We start from the raw sequence: 13,654 nt of genomic DNA, 5'->3' as shown, positions 1-13,654 counted from the left end.
GTCCTTAGTAATCCTTTGGGAGGTGCAGGTGCTCGAGAGTACAGCTTAACCTGTCACACACAGGGTCATGTGTTGTGCGGCAGCTTGGGGTCCTCTCTGGAGAGAGTAATGAGGTACTTAAATGCACGTATGAAGTTAAATGCATTGAAATGTGTTCAATGAAAAGGAACTATTATGCAACCACGATATATTTAGAAAGGAAACAAGTTTGATTCCATTGGAAAAAGGACAAGGTACTGGAATAGACGCATGTGTCACAGACAAAATAAGTGCCGGAACAGCAGGAGATTCTGCAGAAAAGCAGCTAAAGGAACAGCAGTGTTTCACCCAGTGTGGTCTCGGAAAAAATAGCGGGAAATCGCCAAATTATACTTTTAGAGAAATGTGCTTTGCAGGTACCTCATATGACTTTTTCACTCGAGTGCACATGCTTCTAAAAGTGTCGCAAGGTACATGCTGGAGACTAGTAATAGAGGAAATGGTTCCATGGTGAGACATGCTCTATGCCAATGAGCCCCTGTGCGAAAGTATGTGAAGTTTTGAGAAATTTCACAAATTTGGTATAACGTAATTAGAATTTCTCCTGGGTCTAAAAAAACGAAATGAAACACTACAGGAAAAACAGTAGAATAAAAATATTTTGTAATAGAAAAAGCAAGTTAATTAGAATAGCAGTGCCACTCTTTCATTATCACTTAGCACGTTTCAGCCACTTGGAACTGGTTACATCACAAAAACATTACAATTATCACGCTGATAAAATACACAGATTATAATTCTAAAGATAGCAGTTCAAAAGCAATTGGGGCAGAATTTTAGTTTGGGTTAATGAAAACAAAATCAAAGTGTTTGAAAAAAAAGAATGTCTCTTGCCATAGCATGAGGCTAGTAGTGTAAAAGGGACATGATGCCACAGACCACGTAGGTACTAGGGGCCTTATTTATGAAAGCCTTGCGCCACCGGTGCGTCACTTTTTCCCATGTTAAAAGTGACGCACCGGCAGCGCAAGGCCTTCATAAATAAGGCCCTAGAATAGGAGGGATGCCACAGATGTAAGACTTACAGTGACATCACATCAAAAGAACTATTAGAACAGAAGACTTCCATAAGAAAAACACAGGGTCAGAATAAAAGAAGGAGCCACAGACAAAAAATATGTAAATTGCACGCATGCCACTGAAAAACAGTGGTACTAGAATAACAAGAGTAGCAAAGAAGTTTCTCTGCCAGAGTGGCAGTCACAGAAAATATTGAAATAGCAGAGGTGACACAGCAGAAAAAACAAAGAGTAGAGCAGTAGGGGTAGGTGACAACATAGAAGCAAGAAATAGAACACCAGGATTATATCACTCAATTGTCACTGTATGAAACAAATGATATTGGTATGTAATTTTGAAAAAATTGAATAGAACATTTTGATACAGAAACAATAGCAGAAAAAGAAGGTATAGGGGTTTTCCAGGAAAAGTGGTACGGAAATAGGAGGGTTTACAGCAGATAGTAGCAGAGGCACTACAGTGAAGAGCAAGTACTGAGACAGCGGTGGAATATTTAGAAAAATATATGGTGTTAGGAAAAGCAAGAGACAGGAGACAGAAAGTCGAGTAATATATTAGCAGGAGATTACTAAATAAACATGTTAAAGGTGAGGCATTACATATGTTTATGTGTTTTTGCTTTTTCTGCTATCCACATAATTCCTACAAGCATGCATGTTGTGGGAATTCCCAGACAGCCATGGTAAACCACGTCTTAGAATTCCCACTTTCCATCCCTTCAGTGGGATTTAATACTTTGGATTTTCTCTACACTTGCGGTTGAGAAATTCACCCAAGAAAATTCCTTTACGCCCACCAGGAATTCCTTTGTGAATGTGGGGCAGATGCAAAATAAGGTAAATCCAATCACAAACTCCGATTTTTGAATGAATTTAACTTTATGAGTAAACTCAATAGACTGAAAGTAGCAAGATACTCCGCAAAAAAAACTAGTGCTGGTAACCACACGTGGCACAGAAAAAATACAGCAGAAGGTGCCACCGGGGGAAGCAGGATAAGCCACAGGATAGCAAGCAGTTGTGTTAGGCATTCTGAAGTGACGAACATTTGACAATTAAGTGGTATAGAGAAGACCTTAATTAAATAAATAACTAATTGAATAAATAAACACATACATAACAGGAGGTGCAACTGAATAAATATGAAATGGAATCATCAGAAGGCCCGCTGGGAAAAAAAGACTGAATAAGCTGAATGATACACAAACAATTTTCCCCCCCTCATCCCTCCCACCACCACCTCACCAACACCAACCTGGTTTGGTGGCTAGACGGTTTGGACGACTTGGAGCCTTCCTCAGCCATGGGGACGACAATCTTCTCAGCCACGTCAGTCAGCACTGAAAAGGTTGGATCAACTATGAATTCGATGAAGCCTGCGGGGGAGATCGAGGAAGTTATAGAACACTTGTTGTTGGAGGAAACATTTAAGTTTGATTATCCTGACACTTCATACTCGATTTTAGTGCCTAACACCAAGAGCCCTGCAGGCAGTTTATTCGCTTATAAATCGCAAAAGTTGGTAGCATGCGACACAAAGACTACAAACCTGTGACATTGTATGTGCAGTGCTTAATTTGTAAAATAATAAGTGCCAGGGTCCTTACCAGGAGGCCACCTCAGCGTGCACCACCCATCACCCCTGTCTTCGATGCCAAAACTACTACTAACCATCTCTCTCACCAGCATGTGGGACAGGACTAGTTATTCCAGGTCCTCAAAGGAAAAGGAATGGCTGGGGAGGCAGGTATTAGCAATTTTTAATGTATATTGTATTCATAAACAATTGTTGTTCTGCTCATCTCTAAAATGTGGTGGACTGTTTAATTATGGTGTTTACTATTAAGTGCCGGTGCTGAGCACCGGAAATCAAGTAAGTGCCAGTGCTGTGTGTTGAGCAGTGCTGAGCACCAGAAACCACCGGCTCAAATTAAGGACTGATATTGAGTACAATAATTTGTTATTACCAATTAATGTCTAAAAGGAAGGAGGTACATCGCCCAGTATTAGCACACAATATGGCCACTCAGAAGAAAAGGTGTCTGGGGAAGGTTTAACCTCAACAAGTGGGAGAAAAAACACATTTGCTTTTTACCACCTGTCAAGAATGGTTGTTCTGCAGACTCGTAGGTCCTGAAGAGAATAACCTGTGGGAGAAACTGAAGAATTCTAACAACTTTACAAATTGTTTTGAATAACCCTGAGTTTGGCCTTCAATTTTTTGGTTATCTAATTTTCTTCCTCTTTTCAGTTTTGATAAAAAAAATATTAGTCTTCATAGGGAATACACGAAGGATTGGAAAGAAAACGAGATTCCACTTCCAATATTTACCAGTGGTTTGTTTAGTTGAATACTAGGTAAACTACTATGGGGGATATTCCCAAGAACGTGTGATAATCATCGCCAAAATAGGTTAACGCAATGTTACATATCGCTGTCTATCGCAGGAAAAATAACTCTGTGTTAACGTCCTATTCACAACACGGCGGTAACATGCAATAGTTTCCCAATAACGTGTCAAATGTTTGCGATAAAATCACCAGGACGGCGATAAAATCTAAACCCGAACGTGAAAATATGATGGGCCCAACCGCAATAAAAAAATCAGCGATAATGTACTCTAGGCCTGCACTTCACACACTTCACGCGGAAAAAATCACTATAAAAGCAGGAAAAAAAACAAAAACAAAACAACTGCAAAGCACAATGGAGGTAGCCGGAGCAGGAACAGAAGACAACCAGAACCCCACAAGCCCCCCGGAGGACCAGGCCAGGACCTCGGTTTCAAGGAAGGGCACGAAGAAGAGGAAGACCTGGTTCAGTCTGCAAGAAAACAGGATCCCTACCAAGTAGGCCCCGTTCGACTATGTGCCCAGAGGGGACACAAATCACTAATCTCAAAACAAAACCATGCACATGTGCTGAACCCAGCAATGCTACGGGTCCGGGACCCACACTCACAATGCAAGTGACACTGCATGACGATTAGCATGGCTGCAGTCCAGTTATCATGACTTGGTGAACGCCACAACACTGAGGTGGCTGAGTGTGGACCACATCCGTATGGGAGCAGGTCACACTCTGACACATCCATGTGCACAAACAACCCCTGACGTCAACAAGACATCAGCGGACAAACCATGCCCAAGAGTTCCAACTCCAACCAAGAGCCCAATTTACCCAAGTCTGCAACATCTCAGCACAGTATAAGCACAGCATTGAAAGGCACACTGCCTGAAAGGGCTAAGGGCCAGCAAAATCAGAGCTGCAGGGGTGACTCTCCCACAATGCAGCACACACACATAAGACTGTTCGTGATGTATGTTGGGCCCGACTCAGCCCGCCCGAGCACTGCAGGAGCGAAGCATGCACCAGTCCCCTTCCCGTATCCACAGGAAGCCCACTGATTAGATTACACAGTGAGCCCTCCAGTGAACCCGAAAAGAGGGTGGTTTGGTTTGAGACACCAAGTCTCCCACCCTGTAATATACAGGACACGGCTCCCTCCTCCACGCTTCTGCACCAGTGGTAAGTGCAGGTTTAGCTTCGTGCAGGCACTGGGTTCTCCTCTAATACAATGCTCCAGGGAGATATAAACCCAGTCAGGGGCAACAAAACAAAAGATGTCCTGCAAGCACTGAAGGCGCCTACACAGCACCGTGCTAAATAAAGGGGAAAAAGAAAGCTGGGGACAGGGTACAAAATGCCAGCTACAAAAAACCCCTTCTATGAGTTTTCAGTTTAAAAACGGGTCCAAGGGAATGCCTAAATGCTCTTCCTTCCGAGCGCCCGCGTTCCGTGTTTACACAGCGTCCTGTGTACAACGGAATAACCCAAAACGTCACTTCCCGGGAACACAACGATGTGGACAGACGCCTAAGCCTAGACGTCTTCCTGCGCAGCTGCAGAATGAAAGGTAAACAGCGCGCAATATCGCCGGAAAGATAAAACGGGAGCCCCCGCTTCTGGGAATGTGACAATAAAAATTATACCGGCACAGGAAGGAAGGAACCAAAAACAAAAAAGACTAAAGGGGTAAGGACTAGAAAACCGAGTAGAGGAAAAAACGGGATGAAACGAAGAAAGGGGGAGGGGGAGGAACTAACTTACTATCTATTCAAGGACGAGGGTTTCAGGAACAGCAAAAACACAGGATGAAAAAAAGGGAATCACAAAAGCGAACTGGAAGTCCCCACGAGCCCGTGGGAAACTAAATGGAGTAAAAGCAACAGAACACCTATACTGCAGAACCTCAAGCTGGATACAAGGCCACAACGTTGGCGATATCAAGCAATGAGCATGGAAAAAGGACACCAATATATACCCAGCCCCAGGTCATGTGATGGTGGCCCATGGTCACAGAAACAGGACTGACCACATATCCCTAACAATGTACTTGTCGTTCCCTGAAGGACTCTAGCTGGTCTACATGGGCCCACAATGTAAAGTGGGGTTTGCATGACCCTGTACTGCTCCAGCTACCACACTCCACTGAATGTGTATAAAACAATCAAATGCACACAGATGTGTCAAGTCTATGATCATTCAAGTGAGAAAGTATAGATGAATGTAGGGTCAGTGATTCCCCCTTACATCCATGTTGCTCATGTTGTGGGACTAGAGTCACAGGGTGCAACACTACTGATTGCGGTTCGGGTGGTGCCGACACTACAACAATGACACAGGCATTAGTTACTTTCTTGTCCAGCCCAAAACGGAACCATGCCCAGAGCCCCAGAGTCATTGTTCACACCCCTACGCTGGACTGGCATATGCCAGGCCAGCCCACTCCGCTTACGCTTACAAGGGGGATGACAACGCTGCATGTCCCAGGTAGTGATCTACTGATCACAGGTCTAGTTGTCAGCATGCTACTGCCACTCCCTGAGGGCTGGTTTACACCCACAAAACACCCATCCAGCACAGGCGTCACAGGACATGTCACCCTGCCAAGAAAACGGGCCGGGCGCACGTGCTCGAGGTTATTTCCACTATCTATCTGGGTGTGTCTGTGTGATCATTATTTATGCATGAAGGCCTAGGGCCCTACAACATCTCATTCCCCACTGCATGAGGTGACATGATGGGGTTAGCACCACAAGACTCAATCATCAAGGGCCAATGACTTGCGGTGCACAGAGTTGGTAGCAGCTGGGGCACTTTGGCCGGCATGGGCCTACCACCACGAGACAGTGACTTGCGGTACACAGAGTTGGTGGCAGCCGAGGCACTTTGGCCAGCACGGGCCTACCGCCACGAGACGGTGACTTGCAGTGCACAGAGTTGGTGGCAGCCGAGGCACTTTGGCCGGCACGGGCCTCCTGTCCCGAGGCAATGACTTGCGGGGCACTGAGTGAGTGGCACCAGAGATGAGCGGGTGTGCAGCCTGGGATGATGCCTAGGCCTCAATACGCTGTCGTGCCAATCAAGATTCGATTTGACTTGTGAGCCCAGCTGGACCACAGTGTACGCCGATGGTAGCAGGCTGCACAGACATGCATCTGCGGTGTGGTGCAGGTGCAGCAGGCGGCGCTGGGGGCCTGTGGCACGGAATCCAACAATCGGCTGAGGAGGTTGCACTGGCACGTGGTGGGCCCTCTTGGAGACACGCCAGTGGCTGCAGGTGAGCATTGAGGCCTGGGTGCACAGGGGCGGGGAGTCATCATTGGGCGGCGGACCGGTCTGGGGCCCAGGGCTGGGGTGCAGCAGGTGCACAGGATTGCGTAGGCAGCATCGGTCATGGCGGGGCCTCAAGGCTGGGTGGGGGGAGTGAAGGTGCATGGGTAGCTTGCTGATGCAAACCGTGATGATTACAGCTATGAGAAATCCTGTATCATGAAACCGTAACAGAAGTTTGTGTGACTGTAACCTTCCTTTTCTTTCTTTCTAATGGAGGTTAGGACCACAAATACTTCTTTTACAGTCTTTTTGAACATGATTTGTCTTTTGTGTACGCATTCCGGTTTGTCCAAGTGCTATACACTGTACCAGATTGGGTTTGTGACTAAACGGACGCTTGACCATTGTCACCATCTGTCCAACAGGTTTCTGTATACTGACTTCCGGAGTATGGAATTGTATTGGGGAGTTCCTGCAGCATATGCAGTTACTTGAATCCACACGTTGCCCTGATGAAGTTTTCTCCCCCCTTCTCCACCGCCCACCTCTGGCCTGGCCTGACGCACCACTTTATCATGGGACGGGCTACTATTGCCGTAAGGTAAAACAAATCTGTCTCATGATGGTCTAATCGTAGCTCATGATTCCTGTTAGTGGGTGTACATTTCAACACAGAGTGAAATCTTCTTTACTTGGTGCCTAAAGCCAATTATCTCTGTGCTAACTTTTATGATATATCCTGCTTGAAATTGTAGTGGTAAGAATGATTAGAAAGCACTGCTTTCACAGAATTTATTCACTCTTACTATGAAGATCAAATTAACTTTAGCCCGTTTTCTCTGCTGAGCATTCTTTTCTCCCTAAGCACAGCTTAGGACACCTGCATTATCATTTTAGTTTACAGTCCCAGTCAAAATTCCCACCTACAGTTCTCCATGGAGTCCACTGTACCCACCTTGCCAGGTAAGCAAAAAAATGATTAGGAGTGGTATTTCACGGTATTTAAAAGGCAGTCCAAAGTTGCCCAGGTCACATTCCCTTGCCAGGTAAAAGGCCCTGGTTTGGGCAACATTTCCGAATTGCACTTTGTATCGCATACAAAAGAAGGTGCTACCCTATGCTACCTAGGGTACATAGATTACAAATGAGGTTTTTGCACTTTGATATGAAACACTGTCCTCAGCTGACACTACAAGAAGGACTTCAGCCTCTATTGGACCTGCTCCTTTCTGCAAGGTCACCCCAAACTTTTTACTCCTTCCTCCCTATTGTTCGACCTCATTTTATTGGTTTTTGGACTCCGGGAACTTTATCACTGTTAACCAGTGCTAAAGTGCATGTGCTCTGTATTCTAAATGTGGTAATGTTGGCTTATCCACAATTGGCATACTTAATTTACTTATAAGTCCCTAGTAAAGTGCACTATATGTGCCCAGTGCCTGTAAATGAAATGCTACTAGTAGGCCTGCTGCACTAATTGTGCAACCCACTTCAGTAGCCCTTTCAACATGGCTCAGGCCTGCCACTGCAAAGCCTGTGGGTGCAGATTAAACTATCATTTCGACCTGGCAAGTTCGCCAGGCCCACACTTTCCCTTTTATTACATATAAGTCACCCCTGAGGATGGCCCTTGGAAGCCCTATGGGTAGGGTGCAGTGTATTTAACAGATAGGACGTGTACGTTTGAGTTTTACATGTCCTGGTAGTAAACACATGCAAAATTAGTTTTTCACTACATCAAGGCCTATCCCTCATACAGGCTAACATTGGGATTGCCTTAAAACATCTTTTAAGTGTAATTTACAATTGGGAAAAGATAGAGATTTGGAGTTTGGTGTCTCTGGACTCACAAGTTAAAATCAAAACTCATGGTGAAGTCGGATTTTAGATTGTAAGTCTGTAAATGGCAGTTTTAGAAAGTTTTTTTACTATAAACATTAAATGCCTGTCTCTCTGAATACACGTCTGGGTTGGGTGACAGTTGGGCTTTCTGCATTCCCTCTAGACAGTTACACACAAAGGGAGCTGACGTGTGACTATTCCATCCTGATGGCCCATCATCAGGCTGATGGGCATTCCATAGGTAGTGAGGGAGGGAGGAGCTGACACTTGCACCTGAATAGGGATGTGCCTGTCCCCACATCAAGAGCTGCATACCCTACTGGGGTGAGTCTGGAGCCAGGGCAGGAAATACAGGGGGCTAGTGATCTTCAAAAGCCTATTTGAAGTCCCCCCAATTCACAGGCAGAACTGGGTATAAGTACTGCACCCCTGACACCACCAAATCAGAACTTTGATGGAATCAATGACATTCTGTCTGGGAGAAGATCTGCTGTGCTGCAGGAGGGACTGCAACTTTGCTAACTGCTTTGCTGTTCTGGCCTAATGCCTGCTGAGCTCTGTGCAGTAGGAGGGACTGCCACTCCCGTACCTGCTTTGCTACGTTGGCCTAATGCCTGATTTTTCTTGGCTGGGGTTTGATCAGGAATAGACCTGTTCTCTACATCCTTGAACCCAAGTTTCACCAAGGGCTTGTTAGCTTGCCTCCTGTTCTCTGAAGACTCAGGGTCACAAAATATTTCTTGCAACTCTGCTGGTGCGGCTGGACTCTGCCATCTGTGAGTCCTACCATTCCCTGCGGCACCACCTCCAGTTCTGGGCCTCAGAAGTGGGTTCCGCAGCTGTTTTGTGCAAAAATCAACGCAATTAACCTTTTGCATGTATCGGAAGCACCACGGTGCCCTCACACGCAATGCCAATTGAAAGACGCGGGTCTCGACTGCAAGGCTCAACACAGCGCAGATCCAAAGATGCTGCTGTGAGGCTTGACTCTGATGCAGCCCAAATCCTTCGACATCGACTGAGAGACTCAACTATGACTCATCGACCTGACTGTGTGAATCAGAACTGACGCAAGGAGTCCTTTAACCGATGCGTGCTTCATACAAGGTACTTTTTCAGAAGCGCTGCATGCGTCCTGTACTGCCTTCCATCGCGGTTGGCCTGAACTTTGGATTTACCCCAGTCTAGCGTGACCTAAAGTAATCTTTTTGCGCTATCGACTGTTAAGCAGTACTTTGGAATTTCATCTTTAAAAATTAATATCTCGAGTTCTACTGATTGGATTGTTGTTGTTTTTATCTTGTTTTACTCAGATAAATATTCTCTTTTGGTCTAAATGTGGTGGAGTCTTTGTGTGTCTTTTCACTGTGTTACTATAATTAAAGTGTGTACAAATAGTTTACACATTGCCTCTTAAGTTAAGTCTGGCTACTCCGTGCTAAGCTAACAGAGGGTGAGCACAGGTTATTTTAGGTTGTGTATCTGACTTGCCTTGAAGGCATGGCTTGGCAGTTCAGGCTGGACTGTTCCCATGAGGCACAGGGTCAGACTGATTTTCATATGGCCATGTCTGAACTGGGGTGGCGGAGTGAGCTAAAGAATGATGATGGATTAAACCCAGATCAGCTGACTGGGGGTGAATGCTTGCAATGTTCAACACTCGGTCCATCATTATTATTGTTATTTTATATTTGTAGAGCGCAAATCACCATAGGTCTCTAGGCGCTAGTAGCATGGACCGAGGTCCATTGGTCCCAGGAGTAGTCAGCACACTGTGTGGATTTAGCCGAAAGCCTCAGTAAACAAGATGGTTTTGAGTTTTTTCCTAAATGGTAGTAACATAGTTTCCATTCGTATATTAACCAGGAGTTTATTCCAGGCCTGGGGGATTACGACAGAAAAGGCCCGTCCTCCCATGGTGGTTCTATTAAAACGCGGGCAGGCCAGCAAGCTGGCCTCTGATGACCGAAGGTGCCTACTAGGAACATAGGGCTTTAGGCGGTCTATGATATATTTTGGTGGCATTCCATATTTGGCTTTGTGCGTAATGTACAGACCCTTGAACCTGATCCTCTGCCTAATAGGGAGCCAGTGCAACTGTTTCAGCAGGGGGGTGGCATGTGTTCTTCTGAAGATTTAAAGATCAGCCTTACTGTATCATTTAAGACTACCTGAAGTTTCCCCAGAAGTTTTTCAGGGAGCCCTGTGTATATTACATTACCATAGTCCAAGCATGACAGTATTAGGGCTGTCACAACGGTACGCATGGTTGAAAATGGCAGCAGGGCACCCAGCTTTCGAAGTTGTCGCAGCAGATTTGTACAGCTCCCCACCTGATTGTTGAGGGTAAGCTTAGCATCTAATTTGATGCTGAGACTCTTTACAACTGGTACTGGTGTTGGGGTGGAACTGAGCTCTAGGGTCCAGAAAAGGTTTGACCAGGGTGAGTCCTTTGTAGTTAGGGACAGCAACTGTGTCTTATCAGGATTCACTTTTAGTGAGTTCAAGGTCATCCAGTTCATGGTGAACCGTAGTATATTCTGGACATTGAGCTGAGCATGGGGACAATTATTGATTCAGACTATTAGCTGGGTGTCGTCAGCATAGTTGAACACCTGGCAATCTAGTTTTGCCAGTGATTCGACCAGAGGTTGAAGATAGATGTTAAATAGCAGGGGGGATCGCGCTGAGCTTTGTGAGACCCCCCGGGGCAGTACACCCTGCCTAGACCTGCAGTCCCCAAGTTGGGTTCTTTAAAATCGATTTTCCAAAAAGGAAGTAATCCATTGAAGTACCTTCCAACCGACTCCCAGCCGCCGGACACGGGCTAGCAGCTGCGCATGGTCCACCGTGTCAAACGCGGCTGAGAGGTCAAGTAGGATCAGTGCCGAGGGGATACTCTTGTCAGCTGCTAGTCTCAATTCATCCACCACTGAGAGCATCACCAGCTCAGTGCTGTTGTGGGCCCTGAAGCCTGCTTGTCGTGTATTAGCAGGCTACAGCTGATGTTCTTCCAGGAAGGTCGAGAGAGTTTTAAGTACATGTTGCTCCAGGACCTTTGTCAGGAAAGGCAGATGGGAGATCGGTCAGAAGTTTTTCAGATTGCTCAGGTCCGCCCCGTTTCTTTTTGGCAGTGGGATCACTATAGTTTCTTTACATTTTTGAGGTACCTTCCCTGTAGTTAGAGAGAGATTTAGTAAGGATAGTACTTCTAGCTCTACTGTAGAGAGGACCTTTTTAAACACCGGGCGAGGGCAGGGATCTTCGGGTTTACCACAATATTTTGTTCTTTTGTGTGACTCAGTTCCTTGAGTATGTTAAAAGTCTCTTTCTGGACGTTTGTTGCTTCCCTAATCCTCCCTTCATAGTACAGTGATTTGTACCAACTAATTGATTTTTTATAGAGAGCTAATGATGTTTCAGAGTTGTGTGCTTTCCGCCAGTGCCTCTCGCATTGACGAAGGGCCTGTTTTTCCCCACTTCGTTCTGGTGTACACCAGGGAGCACCTTTTGTGGTGTGCATTACCCTTTCTTTTTTCAAAGGGGCCACCAAATCGAAAGCTTCCGTTATCCCGGATAGGAGGGTTTCGTACGCCCGGTCCGGGTCCCCTGTCTGTACACCCCCATGTAGGGTCTTATTTAGGTCTACCCTCAGCTTAGCGCCTCTATTTTGTGCCAGTTCCATGCCGCCCTCCATATTGGAGGAGGATGTATCGGGCGGCTATCCACCGGATATTGGAGGCTGATCAGATGATGATCTGACCAGCTGCAGGGTTTACATTCCATGTTTATCTTAGTTGCGGACGTAGTCCATGCAAGATCGAGGGTATGACCCTTCTCGTGGGTGGGTGCCTCCACGAGTTGCTGAAGTCTTAGCATAGTCATGGACTCTCCGAACATGCTAGCTGCACGATCCTTAGGTAGGGAGTCCCAGTGGTAGTTAAAGTCCCCAAGCACCAGTATCTGCTGATATCTGGAACATAGGTCGCTAATCACTTCGTGAAACATGTTGTTAAATAGTGGGGTTGGTTGGGGCGGAAGGTAGACCACCACCACTATTAGGCATGATGATTTAAGCCTGAACTTGGTCCCCAGCACCTCTGCTCCATCCAGGCTCTCCTCAACTAGTTTCTCAGATGAGAGTGGCCTACGGTAGTAGAGTGCGACCCCCTTTGGTTTTGCTTGACTAGGATTGTGGCTCCTGCTTGGACAGGGTGTATACTCTGCCAACCAGAAACCTACATTTTTAACAACCTCCAATAGAGATTTTTTAACTAGAAGAGACAACAGCATACTTAATCATTTTGAAGCCCAAGCTGGGTGTTAAGGGTGCTGCCTAAGGTCAGTAAAAAAATCCTTAGTCTGGGAAACGTACCCTGTACACGGATGGAGCCCTATAGGTGCTCTGTTCCTCAAATCCAAAAGCATTTTAAGCCTGGGAGGACCTGTGTGACTTCTGTGACATTGCCCTAAGTTCAATGTCAATGTCAACAGCCTGCACCTTAAGTCAAACTGCATTGAATTTTATGAAGACCATGTTGGACTCGGCCCTTCCGGCAGGGTCACCCCCAAACCTTTTGCCTTTAACATTCCTATTTTTGATTCAATAAGTTTTGCTGGCCTTTAGGATTCTGGGCACTTTATCACTGCTAGTCAGTGTTCAGTTTGAGCCCACTTTCTAAAACATAGTAAAATTGGCTTAAACCCGATTGGCATACTTAATTTACTTATAAGCCCCTTGTATAGTGGTATACCATAAACCCAGGACCTGTAAATCAAATGCTACTAGTGGGCCTGCAGCGATTATTGGGTTACCCACTTAAGTGCCCCTTGAACATGTCCCAGGCCTGTCATTGCAGCCTGATTGCAGTTTTAAACTGCCAATTGACTTCTTTCCTAGCCTTAAACACCTCTTTCTTTGCATATGTGTTACTCCGAAGGTAGGCCCTAGGTAGTCCATATGACAATGTGCATTGTAATTAAAAGGTTGGCATGTACTTTTAGGTTTTACATATCCCGGTAGTGAAAGACTCCTAAATTAATTTTTCACTACTGTAAAGCATACCTCTCTCATAGGATAACATTGGGCTGCCTTATTACATTTAATAAGTGTTAACGTTTTACTGGGAACAGG

General features: G+C 45.7%; 1 protein-coding gene across 2 annotated transcripts in view; it reads right to left on the bottom strand.

The window, feature by feature from the left end:
• The window catches only part of PDE1B (phosphodiesterase 1B), a 1,669,085-nt gene that overhangs the window by 55,493 nt on the left and 1,599,938 nt on the right, over positions 1-13,654 (bottom strand). For both annotated transcript variants that reach the window (XM_086964603.1, XM_086964607.1), the window contains one exon: positions 2,314-2,434. In XM_086964603.1, coding sequence (XP_086820729.1) covers positions 2,314-2,434 — 121 coding nt within the window. The remainder of the gene's footprint in view (positions 1-2,313; positions 2,435-13,654) is intronic.

Source organism: Lissotriton vulgaris, chromosome 1_1, assembly GCF_964263255.1.
Source record: "Lissotriton vulgaris chromosome 1_1, aLisVul1.2, whole genome shotgun sequence".
Taxonomy (NCBI): Eukaryota; Metazoa; Chordata; class Amphibia; order Caudata; family Salamandridae; genus Lissotriton; species Lissotriton vulgaris.
The sequence above is the reverse complement of the archived record's forward strand: the minus strand, read 5'-3'. Positions and strand labels throughout refer to the sequence as shown.